Source organism: Mus musculus, chromosome 6 (genome assembly GCF_000001635.26).
Source record: "Mus musculus strain C57BL/6J chromosome 6, GRCm38.p6 C57BL/6J".
In the NCBI taxonomy this organism is placed as follows: Eukaryota; Metazoa; Chordata; class Mammalia; order Rodentia; family Muridae; genus Mus; species Mus musculus.
Genome location: NC_000072.6, coordinates 34,687,447 through 34,710,161, shown reverse-complemented (window position 1 = coordinate 34,710,161; position 22,715 = coordinate 34,687,447). Strand labels below are relative to the sequence as shown.

General features: G+C 43.5%; 1 protein-coding gene across 18 annotated transcripts in view; it reads right to left on the bottom strand.

Annotated features, from left to right (window-relative positions):
* The window catches only part of Cald1 (caldesmon 1), a 176,975-nt gene that overhangs the window by 65,308 nt on the left and 88,952 nt on the right, over positions 1-22,715 (bottom strand). For 8 of the 18 annotated variants that reach the window (XM_006505345.4, XM_006505346.3, XM_030255090.1 and 5 more), the window contains exon 1: positions 465-728. The exons of 9 other annotated variants lie outside the window; for them this stretch is intronic. In XM_006505345.4, coding sequence (XP_006505408.2) covers positions 465-517 — 53 coding nt within the window. In that variant the 5' untranslated portion in view covers positions 518-728. Of the gene's footprint in view, positions 1-464; positions 729-22,715 lie in introns of those variants that run through there. One more of the 18 variants, NM_145575.3, reaches the window with a different exon arrangement.

The following is a 22,715-nucleotide window of genomic DNA, read 5'->3' as shown; positions in this document are numbered from 1 at the left end:
TTTGAGGCTTGTTATGGCCCAGGCAGATGGTCAGTATGCTGAGGGCTCTGGGCTGTTTACTTTACGGATTGGGCAACTGTGGCTTAGTGAAATCTCTGCGCCCTGCAAAGGATGACTTTGAGGCAGAGAGCTCGGGTCTAAATTAACAGCAGATCTTTAGCAGCACAATACCCTGTGGCCTGCATTTGGAAGAAAGAAACCCAGGTCCTAGGTAAAACCCCTGTTGCTAAGGCACCAGGAAGATGGAAATGAAGAAAACCAGAAAGCCAGTGACTCCAGACCAAACCCGCAGCTGAAACTACAAAGTTTTTACACACTCCTGCCTTCCTCTCGCTCTCTCTCTCCCTCCTTGCTCTTTCTTTTCCCCACTCCCAGAATTAAAAAAAATTCTTTTGTTGGAGAGGAAAAAAAAAGAGAGAGAAAGAAAGAAAAGAGAAATCAAAGAGGCAAAGGGCAGAACTCACTGAGAGAGTGTGGCCAGGCAGCGCCTTCCCTGGGACCCGGATCCGCTAAGCATGTCCGCAGCTGGTCTGGGCAGGAGTGACTGAGGTAGGGGACCTGGCGCCTGGAGGTCAGAGTGTGGGCTGGGCCAGCACACGGGCCATATTATCTGTGGCCGAAATGCGCTGAGCAGGATGCGCCTGCCTTCCCTTTGTGTTAACACTTGGGTCTGTCCCTGTGACGAAAGTCTGGGCTTGTCCTCAGCCAAATCTACTCCTCCCCACCCTTCCCCTCCACACAGGATCATCTGAGAGCTGATTGTTATTTTTTACTGTAATCTCCCTAATAGAAGCCCATCAGATTTAGACCTGAACGATACAGAGCACTTGGGGAGTTGCAGGCTCTAAATTGCTGGGCTGTAGGGGCTAGGATGACGGGGAACGATCACAATGAAGACTTTATAAGCTTGACTCAGAGAAATCAATCACTAATGTGTGAGAGGGTAATAAGTCGAACTGGGGAAAGCTGAGGCAGTGCGCAGCCTTTGGGAAACAGTGGCCCCTGCTTGTACTCACAGCCCAGTTCTGACATGATGAACAGAATTCAGCCCACCAAAAAGTTCATCGGCTGCCATTCTCAGGCCCTCATCCTGTGCTCTGTTCTCAATTAGCATTGGTGTAGGTGGCTTCCAAAGCAAACAGTTCCCACTGAGAAATCAAATCTGAAAAACTCCCCTCATCCCTTTTATCCAGGAAAAGGAGCATGACAGAAAAATGCAAACCACACACAAAGGCGGAAGAGTTCAGGGTCTTGCTCCGTGATGGGCTGGACCTTACAGCGTGTCTAGTGTTTGCACTCCCCTGAGAGAGGAGGGCAGTCGTCTGCCTGGGCGCTTGCCAGAGCAGCAGGCCCTTCTGCATCGGTGGCACTATGATGGTGATCTCATCGCCAAGCGCTGGTCACCAACAGCTTGGAACACCGCCAAATTCCAGCCCCTGAGGAAAGGAGCGGTGTTGACTATATCTGGAGATGACACCCCATCTTGGCTTGTGTTATGCATACATTTCCTCATCTCTGATAGCAATAGAGGCCCTGGTGTTGGAGGGTCCAACTTTCTATCAAATCAGAACAACTCTGGTCCCTGCCCCATAGGGTCCAGGTACTCCTTGGGTAAATAGCAGAAGCAATTGTCCTAGGGGGCCTTGGTGGAGAATGGAAGAGATCTCTGATGGACAGCTTTGTGCCACACAGAGATAAGAACAGAGCTTTTAAAAACTCCAATCAGTGCCAGAGAGCAGATCTACCTAACTCCCTTCATACTCCCTTGAAGCAGCTTTAATTCATTTGAGCTAAGTCTCCTCATTCCACATAGCTAGACAACGTTTTTCCCTGCTTAACCCCTATGCTGTCGCCAGTGCCACAGTTGCTAAGTATGAGTCAGTAAATGCCAAATGTAATTATTTCTACACGTGTATCCTGTGGACTGCGTGGATTATCACTCAACCTATTAACTGGAGGGCAGAAGACACTGAAACAACCTGAGATGTGGCTGTCTTTACACAACATGACTGGCTTCAGGCTTCAGGATCATCTCATTTTCTCTCCAGAGATGGACTGTAAAATGTATACCAAGATGACCTGCTGCCTTTCCTTCCTACCAAATGTTACTTTGTTCTCTTTTATTGCTTATAGAATTCCGGGACTTGCTGTTGGAGGCAAAACAGTTCCCCTCTCTCAAGATTCCACGCCCTACTCTCTAATCCTCAGAACACGACAATATGTTATCTTCCGTGTCTGCCTCTTTCCAAGTTAGTTTACAGATGTGATTCAAGAGTGGGTGTGGAAAAGAGGGGATTGCCCTGGTATATCAAAGTGTGTTCTGTCTAATCACATGAGGCTTAAAAACAGAAGGCTTTCTGCCTGAGCTCACAGGGAGCTAGGCCTGTTGGAGAAAGGGAAGAGAAGCCAGGCTGTGGAGGAAGGAGAGCAAAAGCCCAGGAATGTGATGCCTCTGGGCCCCGTGCAGGAGCCAGGAAATGAATTCCCCCTTACAGCCTCCAAAGAGAATGCTGTGAGCCACCACCTAGATTAGAGCCTGTTGGGATGTGTGTCAGAAGTCTAAAGGCCTGGGGATAGGTACGTCTGCAATGCTGAAAGCCAGCACACCAGTAGCTATTTGCTACAGAAGTAAAACACAGAAAACTGGCCTGACTGATGAATGAGCTTTATAAATCTTATAAAATGAATACATTTTACCTCTTGATTCTTCCCATCCCTACACACTCTAGTTCTGAGGAGTGGCAAATATAGTTCTGACACACCCAGAACAGGTTTATAAAATACAGTAGCCTAGAGATTTAAAAAAAAAAGTGATTCTTAAAAGCTAAGTCTCAGTCTCTGTCTCTCTGTCTCTGTCTCTGTCTCTGTCTCTCTTTCTCTCTCTCTCATACACATACTCCTACATTAACTGGGGGGTGGAGTGCAAGGATGCAGTTATTCTTCTGCTCCAGTGTTCATGTGCTAAAGATCTACTAATGAACAATCACAGAAAGAATATCCACCCGCTTATCTCTGTAGGTGTAGAGACAGGAAAAGGAAAACCATGTGAATAGTCTCAGGCTGGCTTCCTGCTTTCAATATAAAGTATATAGAGTATGTGGGTCTGTCTAACCTAAGTACACAGTGGTGAAACTTACTGGCTCATATCATGGTGCCTTATAAGGCACAGAAATGAGAATAGTGAAGAGAAAAGAGAGTCTTAGACCTGGAGAAGACACCAGCAAGGGACAAAGAGAGCACAGAGGCCAGCAATGGGCAGATAAAAGGCAGATAGGCAGAGCAGCAATAAGACAGTTGGAAGCTCAGAACAGAGTTGGGATGGGCACCAACTTCCCAGCAGTCATCAGAGAGCCAGTAGTTGGAGTGGAGGGAGCAAAGATGAGAAACCAGCTGAGAGTGTGGGCACATGTTCTGTTCAGGCATATGTGCTTGGGGAGTTGGCAGAGAAGGCCAAGCCTACAGAACCAGTATGGCTGAAAGCTAACCTGATGACCAACTACCTGCATCATCAACTCCACCAGTCATTCAGCAAGACAGTAGGCATCATGTATAAGATGTCAGGTCAGGACTCCAACTAGAGCAAACTAATCTTCAGGTTGCTCATAGCCGCTTTCATTTCTGCACATTCTATTGTTTAATGTTTCATCAAAGAGACTCTGGGCTGGGAAGGTTTGATGGAGGTCAGCATGGTCGAAAAGAACAGCTCCCACCACAGGGTGGTCCTTTATTAATAAAATATGATTTTAAAAATAACTTTACTTCATGGAGGTAGGAGCCTGGGCCACATGATCTATTCCAGACTTCCTAGGCTGTAATGGTTGTTTAAGAACAGCTATGTTGAAACAATTCCATAGTGAAGAGAAAAAATGTGTGGGAGTGCTGTGTCCATTGCCTTCATGCACATAACACACACACACACACACACACACACACACACACACACACATTATGTGCATGCCCTTTCATTAGCACAGTTGCCTCCACACATATACATGCATACATATACACATATGCATACAGATCTGTCCATTGTGTACAGAAATCTACCCACTTGAGAGGCAAAGGTAACAATTTAAGAAACTTGGTTTTGTGATAGTATTGGGGATTGAACATGGGTCCTTACCAATCATTCTACTACTGAACTACATCTCCAGCTTTCTTTTCATTACTTTAGTTTCAGCACAGCCCCAGTGCAGCATGTCTGTGCCCACAGAATGGTGGCTGCTGAAAGACACCAATTGTTTCCACAAGGTCTGTCGGAGTGTAGGCCAATCTTGGATGCCTGAGTGACACCAAGCTGTTGTTCCTACTTCTGTCTCTATTTGGATGGTTTTAGAATTCAGAAGAACTAAGAAGGACTCTGTGCCCCTTTGGTGCCTCCAAAGGTTATATATGTCACAGGACATGAGATCCAGTGTTTGGTCCAGAGACTCTGGGTGCGCTCCAGTGATAATGGAAAATCCTCTTCAAATGACTTTCTGGAAGAGGGAGGCAGGGCCAAACAATAGGATCCATAGTGAAGTTCATAATTGTCCTGCATGATATCCGTGAGTTTGTGAGAACCAGCCCACTGCAGACTCCCAAGAACAGAGGGACTTTTTGTTTGTTTGTCTTTTAATTGCAGGTAAGGCAGATATCCTGCATAAACAAGAGGTACTAAAAGTCATATTATTTAAAATGGCTCTATTCACATCTATAAACAGACTCCATTAAGACAAGAATAGAAGCAGTAAGAACTCTTCACCTTTTAATTCACATCTTATTCTTAAGTTAAGATAAGCTAACATGAATTAAAAACACTGTGACAAGAATGCATAGTGTGGGGTAATGTAACTTCAGAAACTGTTTCAAGAATTCAGTGCCTCTGTGGGTCCCTCAGACAACACCTTCTTCCTCCCCACCAGAAGGTGGCTCTGTTTCTGGGTCTGTCTGCTTCTTGTATCTTTCTCCAGAGCCACCTTTCTCCTCTTGTGTCTCATCCTACAGGGTCACCAGGAGAACTACCAGAGTGTAGTGTTAGAGGCTGAGACAAGATAATTTCCTGCTGAGAAGGCTAGGCTGATTCCATGATAGGCTTTAAATGGACAGTTAAGGATGCTAGACCTAAATCTCTGTTTCCAAGAACTGGGCAATCCAGACAAGTCCAGGCCTCAGAAGCTGCCCCACCACCTGGCCTGAGGCAAGGACAATGGGTCAGCAGCTGTTTCCAGACTTCCTCAGCTACTTCCTAAGCAACATTTTCCAGACCTCCCCAGCAAGTTTCCAGCCCCCACACCCTGGTAATGGAATGTCCTTAGAGATGGATCCAACAGATTAACATAGATCATCTACCCCAGAATTTCCTAATGTGCTTTAATTCAGGCTTGCAAGCTCACTTGGTTGTCTCTCTATTCCGGTAATGGGAGACCCCAGCATGTTGGACTTCTGCAGACTAAAACACTCTTTGTCTTTACATACTATTTGAGTCTACGGTATCATTCTTCAGCGAATCATGTAACCTTACATTTGGGGGCTTGTCTGGGATTCCCTGGAGACACCCTGATCCAAATAGTGGAGTGTTTTGTTAATCAGCAAGACTGGGAGCCTAGTTGCCTTTTGTCTTATCCATATCTGTGTTTCTGTTTCTGCTCTAACTCTGTTTCTGATTTAATCCAGAAACCAAGAGGGACAAAGCAGATGCATATTTTGTCACCCAGCTGGGGCAATGGAGAATGCTCCTAAACCCCTACCAGAAACTGGAGAACTTCCTAGTTCTCATCTGGATTCTGAACTAGCTATGGATCTATGGGCCTCCCAAGAGCAGGGAGGAAGACTGTCTGAGATAGCCTTTTGTTTTGTTTTTGCTTTCCCTGAGAATGTCCTTCTGTGTCTATGTGTACTCTGTGCATTCTGTCCTCTCATACAAATTTTTCTTTGATTCCTTCTGTGTCTATGTGTACTCTGTTTGTGCATTCTGTCCTCTCATACAAATTTTTCTTTGATTCCTAGGATGGGACAGGCACAAATCACCTCACCAGGCTTGATCCTGAACTATTTTAAGGACTTTTGCCAAGTCACAGACACTTAGGTCTGGTTGTTTGTCCCTGAAAACTAACCATTTCTTACAGGAATGAATGGCCCACTATGGCCTAAGGAGGGGACTTTCCATCTTCCTATCATTTACAGGGTAAAGACTGGGGTCACCTGGACTGAAAGTTATAGGCCTCACCACTCTCTACCCTTCTTCCTCTAAAGGAGGGTCAGCCTCGGGCCCCCTGCCTTGCTCCCCCTTTCTCTGCCAGATTCTGATGAGGGGGCCTCTGAGGGGCAGCCAGACAGCCCACAGATTTATCTAAGGTGAGCCAGGCAATGCAGGGAAAGAATCAGAGTCCCTGGAAACATCTAGAAAGACTTTTTGAAGCCTATAGAACCTATACTGCTTTTGACCCAGAAGCTAAAGTGCACTAGTCAGCTATGAACATAGCTTTTGTTAACCAAACTGCCACAGCTTCTATTTGTCTTTGAATGGTAAAACTCAGAGAGAGACTTCAAGGAACATCTGACTTGGACACACCTGCCTCAAGAATTCAAGAACTCACCCACCACCTCTGCAGAGTCACTGCATAAGGACTTGGTTGAGTAACAGTGGGCCCACTCCCAAATAACTATGCTCCAGTATGTATTGTGGGAGGGTTGGGAAGGATAACTTGGAGACATGCCAGGAGGAGACATGAGACCTGCTACAGGAACTGAGTCAACTTGGATACAGAGTGTCTGCTAAGAAGGCCCAGCTTTTTCAACTTGAGGTTACCTATCTGGGGTACATATTCAAGGGAGCCAACTCATTCTGTCAGACTCCCGGAGGCAAACCATCCTTAGCATCCCAGTCCCATCAACCCAAAGGCAGGTATGGAAATTTCTGAGATCTGCCAGGTTCTGTAGACGTCAGATGCCAGGGTTCACTGGAAAGGCCAAACTGTTATATGAGGCCATTAGGAGCCAAGAAGAGAATGGACCCCTGAGATGGGCATGGTTGTTAAGACTCTAGGAAGAGCCTTATTGGAGGCACCAGCCTTGGCTCTTCCAGACGTTCACAAACCTTTCCACCTGTATGTTCAACATAATTTCTCTTTGGCTTTCCCTTTCCTTTTCTCATTCCTTACCTCTTGGAAGAGAAAATTTCTATCTAAGACTACTACTGGTCAGGACAGATGGCTCAGTGGATAAAGTGCCTAACACATGACATCCTGAGTTCCAATCCTGGAATCCAGGTGATGGAAGAAGAGAACCAGCTCTCACAAGTTGTCCTCTGACTTCAAACCATCTTTTAAAAAGGTTTCTTGGATGAATGGTTGTTACAAAACCGTGGTACTGGTTCAGTGAAAACCACCCTTAGCATGCTGTTCATCATCCACATTGTACAACTCTAGGGAAGGAGGTATATAGGACTTTCATACAGAGGAAATTGATTCTAGGTCTTAGTGATTTATTGTAGATTATAGATTTATTGTATATAGATGCAACTACATTGCAAAAGAAATCATGAGTTGATCATAGGGATGCTAAGGATATACTATAATGTAGGAGAAAAGGTCCTATCTTCAAAGAAGCCACTGAATTATTGGTGTGGACCACTTTTATTCAAAGTATCTAGATAGTCTTATAACCACAAGTAGTTTTTTTCTGGTGGTTAGTTTATATATCTGGATATTAAATTTACACATGACTTTTATAACTCTAATCAAATCCAGATTTTTTTCCATTGACACTATATAAGGTCTTGAAAAACACTGATTTCTTTTATGGAACTCAGACCTAGATTAAAGCATATTTGTTTTTAGAAAATAGTCTACTGTGTGTTTTGAATACTATGGGTACTCTAGTCATTGTGCATCTTGTATGGATGACATTTCATATAATTGTATGTGTTGTTTTATATGTTAGGTGTTTCCTACTTTATAACAACATATCACATGGCCATTACATAATTATGACACCAGACAGACAATAAGTATTTGACACATGTTCCCTGGGTTGAAGCAGGACAAAAATAGAGTCACTGCGTCAAGTTAGCCACAAGCTGGCATTTTATGGAATCTAGAAACTCTGCTGCTTTAGACACTGAATCTTGGGAGTTCCAGAGTGTACAGGTCTCGGGGAAGTTGGCTGATGGCATGTGACAGAGACAGCTCTATGTATCATAATGTCGACTAACGAAGGTTAAAGAAGTGTTCTATTTCTCCAGTCTCTGTAGAGCTCACTCTCTGGCCAGAATAGCTCCTGTTTCCCAACCCATAAGTCTGCGAAGCTACAGAAAGACTTCCTCCTCAATATAGAATCAAAACAGGGACAAAAATGAGCTCAAAGAATACTTCAGCCCATGCCAAGGGAGGCCCAGGTCAGCATCTCTCATTGAGTGATGACTCCTGATGTTAACTGATGAGCAAGCCCGGGATGGAAAGCCCATGTCAGCTGGGTGTTCTGACGTGCCTGCTCCCAACCTCGGCTTGAGCTTGATAGCTCCTTCTCACCTCTCTTTCTTTAAACTTGCTAAATCACAACTGGATTCTACTCGCTTCAGGCTGGGCTATCAGTATAGTTTGAACATTATATGTTGACTTCATCAGAAGCACTCCTGCAGAACTTCCAGGTGCCTCTCTTGGAGAATTCTATGGCAGAAGATTAGAAACAGACTTTTAAAGCAGAAAAGGCAAATGAGTTCTTTGTCCATTTGTTCATTTGTTTGTTTACTTTTAAAGATGCATTTTTACTTTTAATGAGCACGTGCATGGGGGGCGGTGGGATGAGCACATGACTGTGATGCCTGTGGCAGCAAGAAGAGGGCAATGGATCCATAAACCTGGAGTTAAAGACAGTTATCAGCGGCCCAGGGTGGGTGCTGAGGATGGAACTAGGGACCTGTGTAAGAGCAGTAAGCAGTCTTAACGTCTGAGACATCTCTCCCCGCCCTGTTTATACACTTATAGTCTAGAGCGAGGAAAGTGTATTTTCTTTTGTTTTGTTTTTCCAGACCAAGGTGGGGGTAGGGGTGTGAGTAGGGCATTTGATACAAAGTCTCATTCATTTTTAAATTCATGTATAAGTCAGAACTCAAATCGAAAGATTTTTAATTTAAAGAAAATAAAGTGTATGATACTTAAAAAAAAAGCACACACTCTCTTTAAATTTAAGAGCCAGTGATATAAAATTTGAGCACAGCATTTCCAAAATCTATTTCAAAGTAGGGAGAGCTGGTGTAATCTGAGGTTCTCCCCTGTAGAATCCAGAAACTTTCTAGGACACCTTCAAATTATCTTTCCTACTGACTCTTTCCCAGAATATCCAAGATCAAATAGAAAACTAAAAATTAATAGACATAATTCTGAGGCTCTTCAAATTGTGGCTCCAGGCCCACAACGCTAAGTGTTCGAGCTCATTAACTTTAATTCCAGATTTTATGTTAAAAAATTAACCAAGGTATACTTTTGAAATGAAGAAACTCAATTTAGACGAACCCTTGCCCCTTAGTTTGAGCAGAACTATGTATGAAAACAAGAAAAAGAAAGCGTTCCTTACTAAAAATAAGATCTGCACAATTTGATTTTTTTAGATTATATTTCTAGGGTGTTGCTATTTTCTCTTGTTCCTTTCTCTCCTGGTCCATCATAATTTCTCAATGCTAGAAAATAATGCCCCGTAAGAGCTTAAACCATAGACCCGACTCTCACGTTAGACATTTTCTATTTCTGAAGGAGTTGGTAAATACTTAATTGAAGTTATTCGTTCGTCATGTGCCCCTTCCCATTCTCCTGGGATTAGCTGAAGCACTTCCCTGCTCCCCACCACATGCCTGGTCTTTCATTAGAGAAAGCTTTGATTATACAGTTTGCTCACTGTTGGACTCCCGAGGTTTGGGTCTGAACCCTGCAATTTGACGATTATCTGATTTTACAATGCAGATACCAGTTTCAGATAATACTAAGTAAGGGCTTAAGTGCTGCAGCCAAATAAGGAAATAGACTCTTCCTTTATTCTTATCACTTGCTCACACAGTGCAGCTAGTGAGTGTAAATGACCAAGATTAGACTGTGAAAAAGTCCAATAACAATCTGAGGGATAAAGGCTGCTCATCTTCTCATATGTGCAGAGGAAAAGATAGAGAACTCAAATCCAGAGGCTAAAAGGCTGAAGTGAAGGCACTTCAGGAAGGACCCTGATAGTTATTCCTCCAAGGATATTCCTAAGGTTGCTAACATTTCTGCCTCTCCTTAAGTAACAATGAATCTAACCAAGTATTGCCTGGACACATGGATACAAATAAAGATATATTTTTTACCCATTTGGTGTGCTAGGCTTGGGGGAAGATGTGGTTTGTGATCTAGGATCTGTTTTCTACTTTATGTGGACAGTCATGGACACTGAATGAAAAATATAAGGACAAGAGAGGTCCTAGGTGTGGTTGGTTTATTGTAGATATAAGGAAGACATGGCCAGGGGCATCTGGAAGGCTCCAGACTGAACCGGGCCAGCAGGATGACCAGAGCCAGGAAAGGAGGGGGTAGGGGGGAGGTGGAGAGAAAGAGAAAAGAGAGGGGGGTAAGATAGGAGCTGAAGACCAAGAAACCAATGGACCAAGGGACCAAGAGGACACATAGCCAAAATGTTGGGGTTCTATTAGGAAGAGAAGCTGTGGGGGAGGGAAAGCAAGGGAAGGGAGATAAAGGGACGGAGTATAGTGTAGAGTGTGTTGAGCAGGATGACTCTCTAAAGGCACTTGTCAGTAGGGGCTGAGGGGGACTGGTGGCCAGAGTCCACTTTGATATGTCAAACCGGCACCTTAACTAGCCATTTGTGCCAGATTTCCTTGAGACATAACAAATACAAGATTGTCAGTAATAATCTGCAAGCCTTAAACATGTTCTATGAGACTCAAGGAAAGGAGTCAGTCACTCTATGTACGTCTGAAGTTTCAAGGAGACCACTAGTTGCTGGTTACAAGAGGCTTGGGCAGGAGGAGACAGTGGTGTGAACAAGGATGGGCGCCATCTTTACTGGTGGCGCCAAACCAGACAAAATAAACATGAATGGCAGCATCATATCCCTCACCACTTCAAGCCTTTTAAATTTGCTCCTCCATTCCAAACTTCAGGGAAAGAGAAGTTAAAATGGCTTTTGGGTCTTAAGCGCTTTTGAGAAATGGCACGCTCTGGGGTGGGGGTGGGGTGTGACATTTGAAAGCATTTTCTCTGGTCTCAACCTGGAATGCCTGAGGGCCGCGGAAATGGCTAAAGGAAGCAGGCTGAGAAGTGTGAGTTTCCTTTAAACACCAGTGTATGACCAGAACGCAATCCACAGCTCGCCACAAAGTCCAACAGAAAGGAATCTGGTGGACAGGAATCACCAAGGCTCTTTAGCACAATGCAGGTCTGTCCTGGGTCACCCTTTACACACAAAACAAAACCCCCCATAACCCCAAAGACCCTCTTATTTTTAAAAAAGTGGCAAAAAATCATCATATACTGCAAGTAACTGGCTCTCCAAACCACACAATTCTCCAAGAGTGGCCATAGCATGGAAGTTGTGGAGTTTTACGTTAGACTTCACAGTTCTCTTTCAAATACATTTTATGCACTTACCCACAAAAAAAATCCATGAGAGAAATAAAAAAATAGCTTTATATCATTTTTCATGGCTCATCTCTATTACTTGCAATCAGTCCTTTCCATCCCCTAATCTTCAGCCTTCCTTGTTCTCTTTCCTTCATGCTATTCTGTACCTATACATGCAATGGTTTACATCTGCCTCCATTATTGGCTAGATCTCACACGTGAGGGAGATCTGGTTGAATCCCCCCCCCCCCCGCAGAGATTGTGTGACCTGTATAATACATCAGTCTAAGTCCACCCATTTTTCTGCAAGTTTTATGATTTCATTTTTCTTTAGAACTGAACAGTATTGTATTGCACATATAATTTTTGTTATCTATTCGTCTGATGATGGACAACTATCTTTGCAAGTAAAGCCGCAATAAATGTGGGATGAAAATATGTCTATGAGAAGGTACGGAATCCTCTGGGTACAAGCCCAGGGGTAAAGTAGCCGGGTCATATGGTGGCATTTATGCCTTGGATGGGATTTTTTCACATCTCCATTTGATCAGCAACCCAAAAAGGCGTTAACCATATAAATGAGAATGCTCAGATTCTCAAAGGCTGGATCCACTCTATTTTTGTCATTACTGACCTCATAAAAACAACAAAGACATTTATGTATGTATCATGTATGTATGTATGTATGTATCATGTATGCATGTATGTCTTATGTGGGTATGTGTATAGATTGAGGTGCCAGGTATTTACAGAGGCTAGAAGGGGGTGTCAGATCCCTTGGAGCTGGAGTTCTGCCTGGTAACTAAAAGTTTCTTTCTTTAGTAAGAGTTGGAGAACATGAGGTCTATGCTTAAGGCTAAAAGCTATACACAGCCGCTGGGTGCTCTTGGGTTTGTTGCTTCTGAAGGCCGAGTCCACCAATTTGGACCTATGGCCCCTTAGATTGCAAACAAGAGCGTATTCATTTCTGACATGACAACCAGAAGAATGCCAGAATTTGTCCTTATGAGTCATTCTGGGGCAGTTTTCATGGGAAACTGGTTCTTTAAAGCCCCTTAGCGCAGCTCTGCATGGAGCTGTAACAACGCCATTGCTATCTGGGTGCCCACGATGCCAGGTGCCTAAGAGCTAAAAAGATTTGGAATTTCCACTTTGTCACAGTCTTTAATTTTACAAATATTTCCATTTCAGAAGCCACTGAGCAGCCGTAGGGATGACAGTCCCTGAGTAGCCAGGACATACCCTGTAGATACTGGCTCAGAGGGAAAAATTTGTAATTGGAATTGTTAGCTTTTATGGTAAGGCAGGAAGGTTGAAGGATTTTAAATGCTATGTCAACTCTGCCTATAGAAAAAAAAAGCTGAGTCCCCTTAACAGTAGCCCTCTTCTTACCCATCAAGGAAAGAGAAACATAGAGGAAGCATTGCATCTCCCAGAGAGGGTCCCCCACTAAAAATAAAAAAAATAAAGGTTTACACAACAGCACTGATTAGAGAAACAGAGAAACTGTTTGAGGAAGGAGTGGGCAGAGCTTCCCATATACTGGAGCTGCCAACAGTGTCTTGGGAAAGGTGCCGTGTAACTAGACCTGATGATGCCCTTGCTCTTGGAACCAGCATGGTAACCCATCATTTCATGCTGCCTGTGTGCTCACTCACTTCCTGCTCAGTTATTTTCCATATTCGCCTCTTGAGTTCCCCCTAAAAAATCCCACCAACAGCATAAGGTTTCTGTGGGAATCAAAAGTGGAATTGACACTGTTCCTCTAAGCAGGCGCACCAGAGCATCCATCTCCAGAAAGAAAGCCCTCTTTTGTTGCCTAGTTGCGGATGCTGGCTCTGTGAGTTCTCTGAGGCTTCATTTGGAGAGCCCCAAGATGTATGCAGAATTCCCAGGGTATCCATAGAAAAAAAATGGAAGCACATATTGAATACTCTTCTGGAATCTACTAGTTTGATTCCTAAGTGGCACAGGAAGACGGGAGCCAGAGAAGATGTGTGACAGGGGACAATCCATGTCACCACAATGGAAAATATGAACACCAGGAAAATTTCCTATTCTAAACAATGTGGGTTTAAAATATACTCTCTGGAGACTCTCCTGAATGCCCAAGCACAGTGCTATTTATAGTGACTGGTGTGTACTTTACCAAGATTTTTATTCCAACAAAGGAACTATATGTAAGGTAGGCAGCCATTGAGATGGAAAAATACACTCATATTTTCAACTTAGTCATTCAGTACTAACCTTAAATGTAATATCAGAGATCTCACCAATTTAAAATAACTAGAAGAAGAAGAAGCCAGTATGAATGACAAGACCTTTTAACAGTCTTGAAAAATATGCAAGTATACCTGGTAACTTTCACCAGACCAACAGAAGCATCAGGTGTGAGTTAAAGAAACAAACGAAGGGAAAAACTCCTTCTGATCAGGAAGATTGTTTTCCAATACAAGTGAATGTTTCTAGCGTCATTTTTAAACATTTACAAAGTCGCGTTCTCTGATGTTTAAAAATGAAGCCTTGGAATGTAGCTTACATAGTTCACATGTTAATCAAATCCTTTATTTATATATAGTTCCAAGTTACACTGTCCTACAGTCCTGCTACAAATAGTTAAGAATTCAACACCAGAGGTGTCTGAGTTAATGCAGAGTTATGACAAGCTAAAGCATGCCTCTAAGACTGCTCAAGAGCACTGCTCATGGCTCAGCAAGCAGGAGTCAGGATCTAATGTTATTCACAAAGCATGCTCATGACTGGGAACCCACTGATACAGAGGCATCCTCCAGCCTCGGGCTATTGACCTGCAGCCCAGTTCTGGACCTCAAGAACCTCCCTAGAACACTCTTGAGCAACTGACAGAGAGTTCCTTTAATAACATTCTGGAACATTCTACAATCATTCCTGCCTGCTATTTCCACCTGGTCAAATGACAGTTACAGATGTGGATCTCTCAGACCTCCTGGTCAGTGAGGACATTCAAAGGGATGCACTTGATAGAAGAACATGATAGTTTTCATTACATTTTTTTTTCTGTCTTTCAATGAGAACTCTTGTTCACAGGATTGAATAGTTTACTCATGTTCCCAGCAGGAGACAACATATGAATCCTTTGACCCTGTGAATTTAGAAAGGCAAATCTCCAAGCTGTCTTAAGCAAATAGGCAGTCATTAGCATCTTTATCTGAGAGTTTAGAGTAGTGGTTCTCACCCTTCCCAATGCTGTGACCCTTTAATACAGTTCCTCATGTTGTGGAGACCCCCAACTGTAAAATTATTTTCCTTGTTGCTTTATAACTATCACTTTGCTATTGATATGAATCACAATGTAAATATTTGTGTTTTCTGATGGTCTTAGGTGACCCCTGCAAAAGTGTCATTTGACCCCCAAAGGGATCTCGAGCCACACGGTGAGAACCATTGGTCTAGAGGCAATCTTTTGAGTGTCCCTCAACATGGCTCTTTCAAAGCAATCATTTAAAGTCAAGTGACCTCATTCAGAATGCTACTTTAGCTTAATGGATTATTCAGGACTCTGGCTGCCTACCTGAGTGGAGCAGCCAAAGGAAGGCATTGGAGAGGAGCCCTCAGGGGATTCAGTGGCATTGCTAACTCCAAAGTGGAGTTCTGAGTTTGTAGGGATGTGAAGGACAATGAGTTAGAGCCCCCTGTCTTTATCATATCACATTATTTTCTGTAGGTCTATTTTTCATGATTAAAATAGGCAAAACAGTTATTTGGAATAAAATGTTCCAAAATGATTTTATAAAAATCAGACATAGACCTTTCATTTTATACACATACACACACTCACAGTTGCTTCTGAGAAACTTTCATTATTGCTGTGATAGTATTGGAACCACAAATTAAATAATGTGAAAAAGGAAATTATAATTTCATAAGGCAAAAATTATTTAAAAATATAAAGAACATACATGAAAATAAACATAAAGACTCATTTAATGGAGATAAAGCTATAATGTGGTAGGAACAACACTGTCTCTTACTATTTATTGACTTAATCTCAAACCATTGAAATATGTAAAGACTCTTAACAGAAAGGTACAGTTTCTTTCACATCTATGGATCTTTAATCACTTTCAAGTAAGCTAAACCAGACCTGAACTGAGTAGCAATTAGATGCTAGGCTAAAAACATCGGGGCAGTGACCAGTACAGTGACACTCCAGAGGCCAACTGTCAACTGTTGAGTTTCCTGGAAGATGCTAATTTAGTCTATGGAGAAAGCAGTGACAACAGTAAATGCTGACTGTGCGCTATTCATGGTCAGGAACTCATGTGAGGTTCATTGTTATCTTCATGACACGGTGGCAGAGGACTATTAGGAAGCCATTTCCAGGCGATAACATGATGCAGTGATCAGAGCCACAAAATTCAAATTCAGAACAACATTACTTTGTATCAGAGCATCAGTATGATTTTAATATCACCAAACACCTATGTCTGTCATTGTGCTGATTTCTCTGCATGGATCGAATAAGCTTGCCAGGTCTGTGAGAGATTTCATTATTCATCTCCACATATTGTTAAAGACAGAGGGGCAAGAGACAGCGAGGCCGTCTTTCAAGATTAAAAAGTAGTAGCTCACAGGTCTGCAGAACGCCACTGCCGGAATACCTAAACACCACACTGCTCTGCCCTTTCCCCAGAGGACTCAGGGTTGGTTCCTTATAAACATCATATATAACTGTAAAGACAAATTTACTAGTGTTGTGAGGAATTTGACTAGCTTACGTGCCAGGTTTCTTTTTCCAGATGAGAATAAAGTCATGGACCAGCATGTCAGGCTCTTAAGAATTTCAATTCCTAAGCTGAATGATGATGGTGCACGCCTTTCATCCCAAGCACTCAGGAGGCAGTGGCAGGTGGATCTCTGTGAGTCTGAGGCCAGCCTGGACTACAGAGTGAGTTCCAAGACAGCCAGAGCTACAGAGAGAATCTCTGTCTCTAAACAACAACAGCAACAACAACTTCAGGTGTCGTGGCTGAACACATGATGCTTAGGTACAACCTTGCTTTCTTTCTTTTTTTTCCATTTTTTATTAGGTATTTAGCTCATTTACATTTCCAATGCTATACCAAAAGTCCCCCATACCCACCCACCCCCAATCCCCTACCCACCCACTCCCCCTTTTTGGCCCTGGCGTTCCCCTGTACTGGGGCATATAAAGTTTGCGTGTCCAATGGGCCTCTCTTTCCAGTGATGGCCGACTAGGCCATCTTTTGATACATATGCAGCTAGAGTCAAGAGCTCCGGGGTACTGGTTAGTTCATAATGTTGTTCCGCCTATAGGGTTGCAGATCCCTTTAGCTCCTTGGCTACTTTCTCTAGCTCCTCCATTGGGAGCCCTGTGATCCATCCATTAGCTGACTGTGAGCATCCACTTCTGTGTTTGCTAGGCCCCGGCATAGTCTCACAAGAGACAGCTACATCTGGGTCCTTTCGATAAAATCTTACAACCTTGCTTTCTGATGCTTCACTAAGCACCACAGTGTAGCGTACTTTCATGAATTACAGGTTAGTATCAATTGGTCTAAATGGGCCACTTTATTAGGAAGCAATGGGGGCAAAGATACTGTCAATCTAGAAAAGGGAGAGGAGAATGAGGGAAGAGATTAGGCATGAGTGTGTGAACTTTATTCTTTTGTGGCTAGATACAAATATAGGGAACCCGGCAACAGTTACCTAAGAGAGGAGAATTTATTCTGGCTCATGTTTTAGGGAATGCAAGCCATCCGGTCAGGAAAGGTTCCAGAGTGGAGCCAGATCTAGCCTGTGGCAGTGGGAGTGTCAGGTTGCTCATCTCATGGGGTCAGGAAGCAGAGAGACTTGGAGCTGGCTTGTAACTCTCAAGCCCTGTCCCATGTCCATGTTCTGACAGCTGGGTCTCACGTCCAAAACGGTTCTATGACTTTTCCAAATGGCCTCAACAGCTAGAGACGAAGTGTTCAAACTCGGGAGTCTGAAAAGGGGGAGGGGGGAATCCATGCACACTGTAATCACGGCGACTGGAAAGTACCGAGTTTTGTCCATTTCCCTACATCCGAGTTGGACTGAAATGAAACAGTTTGAAATATGCATAAGAGGGGGCTAGAGAGGCGGCTCAGGGGTTAAGATGGCGTGCCTTGCGCTCTTCCAGAGGACCCGAGCTTTCTTCCCAGAAAGCTAGTTGGGTGGCTCTTGTAACTCTAGCTTCAGGAGATCTAGCATCCTCTTCTGGCCTTAAGACATATACATAAAACTCTAAGAAGTGTTTTTAAGTAGCCTTCAAACTAGAAGGACTTTAATAGGAAATACAGAAACAAAATTCAATACCAAAGGCTAGTCGTTCCCCCCACCCCCCACCCCACACACACCCTCCTTTTCTGTTCTTTTTCTTCTTTCTGGAGTAATCAATCTTCTAAGAGAACATTTTTGGGCAAATGTAAGTACCTTAATGATTTATACAGTTTCAAAAGAATGTTTCATTTAACTTCCTAATGGAAAATAATGTTCTGCTCAGACATCTTAAAATGTATTTTTAAAGACTTGTACTTGAGACTCAAGGTCATGATCTAAGCATTCTGAATAAGTGTTCTCATGTGGACTTGTCTGTACTCTAACTGTCAATGGGCCTTGGTATTAAATCATGGGGGAAAAACATCAATGATACAGCTCTAGAAGGGGATTTCTGTGGATCAAATGGATTTTTAAAACTTGCTTGTTTTTCTAGAGCAGTAAAAATATTTACTTTCAAATGTCTAATCATCGGGATATTTCAGAAGCCCATAAAAATGTATGACGGATAAAAACAGCTAGCATGTTTTCTTTTGCTTTATTTATGTCTCTAAGTCTTGGAATCTGATAACAGTTCTACAATAGAGGCCTTTCTTCTGATGGAAAGAGGAGCTGCCACTGGGTGTGGAAAGCATATGCCCGGGAATGTAGTGAGTTCATGACTTGAAAAGTGAGAGCCCTGGCCCTGTGCTTGGTGCAGAGGAAGTCTGACACAGAGTGTGGCCACCAGAGACCTGCTCCCAGAGAGCAGCACCACCAAGGGTTGTTTCACGGGAGAGACACCCCATGAAAGAACGGCTCAGGGTGAACCCGTTGCCTCTTCCGTCTGACAGAAACTTGACAGCCATCAAACCCACTCACCGTTCTTCACAAAACAGCAAATCCCGGCTTCCTAGTTCAGGGTGCTCACATTCTCCGAGATGTATAAATGACAATGATAGTTTTGACTTTTTTAGGTTGTGTTGTTGCAGAGAATCAAATTAACTAATAATCATTAATAGTGATGTCTACTGTTGCAAAATGCTAAGTGCTGTGTTAATGCTTCCTCATATCTCCTCAGCCTGTAAGAATCTATGAAGTAGATACTTCCGTTGCTCTCATTTTATACAGGGGCAAGCAGAAAACTGGAAGGATTGGTTGTCTTACCAGTGCTCACTCAGCCTTAAGGGATAGGCCGAGGATCAATCCCATAGGCCCTACTGCCAAAACCCATGACCATACCTGCTAAGCTTACCATCTTTGATCATGATACTGCTGAGTGTTCCTTCATTTATATAGAACAGTGGTTCTCAAACTTCCCAGTTCTGTGACCTTTTAAAACAGTTCCTCATGTTGTGGTGACCCCCAACCATGACATTATTTCATTGCCACTTCATAACTGTCATTTTGCTACTGTTATGAATCATAATGTAAATATCTGATATGCGACCCTTGTGAAAGGGTTTTTCAATTCCCAAAGGGGTTACAACCCATAGATTGATAGCTGCTGTTATAGAACATACATACCTATATATCTGTATTTATGTCCTTATGACTTCCAGCTAAGTTTCCTGCTGTGCTGTTATTAGTCCTCATTTACTGGATACATTTTAAAGATATAAAAGATCTCTGTATTAAAGTAGGATAAAACAATGCCTCTGCAAAAGTATGGATCCTTTCCTAAAAGCCTGTGCATCTACAGTCAGCACTAAGTCCAGGAAGATGCAGAGGAAGTGACACAGAAGCAGGTGGCTGCAGTTTTGTGATGATGAGCATGATGCCCTGAGAACATCAGAGATGCCAGGGGAGAGTGAGAGGTGGGGGAGGGGAGGGAGGGAGGGAGGGAAAGAGAGAGGAAGGGAGGGAGAGGGAGGGAAAGAGAGAGGAAGGGGGGGAGGGAGGGAGGGAGAGAGAGAGAGGAAGGGAGGGGGAGGGAGGGAGGGAGGGAAAGAGAGAGGAAGGGAGGGGGAGGGAGGGAGAGAGAGAGAGGAAGGGAGGGGGAGGGAGGGAGGGAGGGAAAGAGAGAGGAAGGGAGGGGGAGGGAGGGAGAGAGAGAGAGAGAGGAAGGGAGGGGGAGGGAGGGAGGGAGGGAAAGAGAGAGGAAGGGAGGGGGAGGGAGAGAGAGAGGAAGGGAGGGGGGAGGGAGGGAAGGAGAGAGAGAGAGAGAGAGAGAGAGAGAGAGAGAGAGAGAGAGAGAGAGAGAGAGAAGAGAGAGAATGCAAAAAACCCAGAAACAGAAAGAGTAGCAGAATAGATGTGGGCAGCTGTTTGTTCCCATGAGGCTAACAAAAGTAAATATTTATTTATTTACACATTCATTTGCTCAAACAGGCAATTGATTAAAATGCCATTGAGCTTGAAATGTATACAAATAATGCCTTTTGCTTAGAAACATCACATTAAGATTTTTCTCTGGTTATGCACAGATCCCCTTCTGCCAACCGAAACGTCTTTCTTATGCTTTTGGTCAAGATCTCTCTAATCTAATATGGTCTTCCTGACTCCTGGCACACTATCCCTACAGGTGACTGTTGGTCTCTACAGGTCTGGGCAGAACCTTGCACTTTATAGATACTCTTTCTATATGTATATGTGCATTTGTTATAGCACTTCATTTATTTATCCAGTTTTGTGGTGCTGGAGATTGAACCTAAAGCCTGAGTATGATGGTCAAGTATTCCAACCCCGAGAAAATTACCCAGTCCTCTGCCCCGAACAGAGCATAGAGCAAAAGAGATGCCTGATAAAATGTGTTGAGAACAAACGAATGCATCTGTAGCCTTGACCCTTGGACCAACTTTATCTGCATTGACTCTACTGCCATTCCGAAGCTGGCATGGCTTCTTTTTATTCTCCATATCCAGATGACAGTTAATTCTTCCCCTGCCTGGCCCTAGGTATATTTTATAGGGCCTTAGAACTGTCTTTTAAAAAAAATGTAAGATTCTGTATTACGTATTTGATTTCAAATCAAGCAATATCTGACTTATTGCAAACAGAAGTAGACAATTCCAAAAGCAAGAGGAAATGACCTCTGATTCCCTTGAGAAAGCACTCATTCCTGTGACAAAGGAAGCCAGGGTCTGGCGTTAAAGGAAGAGGAAGGGACTTGCCTAAGGTCTTACATGCCCTTTGTCCTCAGATCTGAACTATGATTTTTAGATAGCCCTGGATTCCTGGTTTGGCCATCTGTTTCCTGGACACACCCTGAACTTGCCATGGAATCTTGCTGGACCATAAAGTCTAACTTTCACTACTGCCATAAATGATCATTTTACCAAATGCTGATGGAGGTTGACCTAATTCCAGCACAGCAGACCTATACAGTGCCCCTTGAGACACAAACAGGTAAAATCAGTACAAACATAGGGCCATTGTTAAGAACAAGCAGAAATGTAGACAGAAGTGTTGGTTAAGCAATATTTGAATAAAGATGCATGTATTTGTTTTAGGTTATTAATGGCGCCTAATTAAGCTTTGGCATACAGGCTTTTTTACAACCAACACTAACAGAAGATAAATCCTTGTTCACACATCACCACCACCCTGGGAAGCATGAACGGAGCAGCTGTGTGGCCAGTTCTTAGAGTTCTGGCTATGAGAAAATGAAGCTTATTCACCCTACGTCGCAGCCTGGCTTAAACCACTGTGAGATGCTTCTCACTGCCTGTTGGTGTAGAACTCCATCTAACGAGGTGCACACTCTGCTCTGCCATCCCTCTAGCCCCAGCGTTCTTCAGGGTTACTCCTCTGCTCATCTGCTTTCTGTACTCTTGTTTCCTATGAGTCTTTGAGATACAGAAGTGTCTGCTGATCACCTTCGTTTCTCCCATCTCTGTTCAGACACTTCGTCTTGATCAGTCCTCGGTAGGCATTTGCTGGGTAGATTGAGAACTCAAGAATCCAGGAGAATCCCAAGGCCAGTAGCACTGAATTAGGCAGAGGAAGTAGAGGTGTGTTCCTCCTGTCTAGGTGGTGTCCACAAGTCTTCAATGTCCTCTCAATTTCAGGTCTGCTCCTTCCCTAGGTCTTCTCTGTCTCTCTGCTATGTTGCTCCCTGTGATGTTTCCATTATGCCCTTATGATCTCTTACTCTCTCATATGAGCTTTTGGGGGGTGGGGGAGGATATGACTTCAGCTTTTTTTATTGGCAATGGGTTTGTCCCAATGGACCTATCTTATACGATTTTCTCTTCTTTCTGAATAAAAATCCAAGTTTCCTGTCTTCTAACATCTGGGGGGAAATCCCCATGTTGATGTGGTTTCTACCTGAAATTCAACACTATGACCATGACCACCAAGAATAGAGTCTTCTCACCTTTCTCCACTGGAGACGAGGCCGAGACTTTTCTTGACGATGCCTGATAAACATGCATGGAGAATGGATGAAGGCATCTGCAGCTCTGAGCCTTGGAAGCGCTCTATTTTAGGTTAACTTACTATAATAATTCGGAACTGGAGCTTACAGTCTTCAGACTGAGTTGTCCCTGCTCCTGACAGGTTTGCTGATTGCCACGTGGGATCTCTTTCCTCCCTCCGACTGCTCTGATTCAGGCTCTCACGACTGTATGCTTGATGCCAAGTCTCTAAATCTCAGTCCACCGTAACTAACCGTTACCACCACACTCTCATCCCTAGTGAGGGTCCTAAGATGCCCTTCCTCTCAAGCTCCCTGCAGCAGATTCTTTCTCCCTGGAGCTTTGCTTGTCTCGTTTTCACACCTAGTCAGCCTCTCCTACCCCACTCTGTCATTTCTACTGATAAACTGTATTCCTTGCAGTAATTTTAGGTTCAAAGAAAAGTTGAGTGGAAATGGCAAGTCTTCCATGCTGCCCTGTCCCCTCCCCT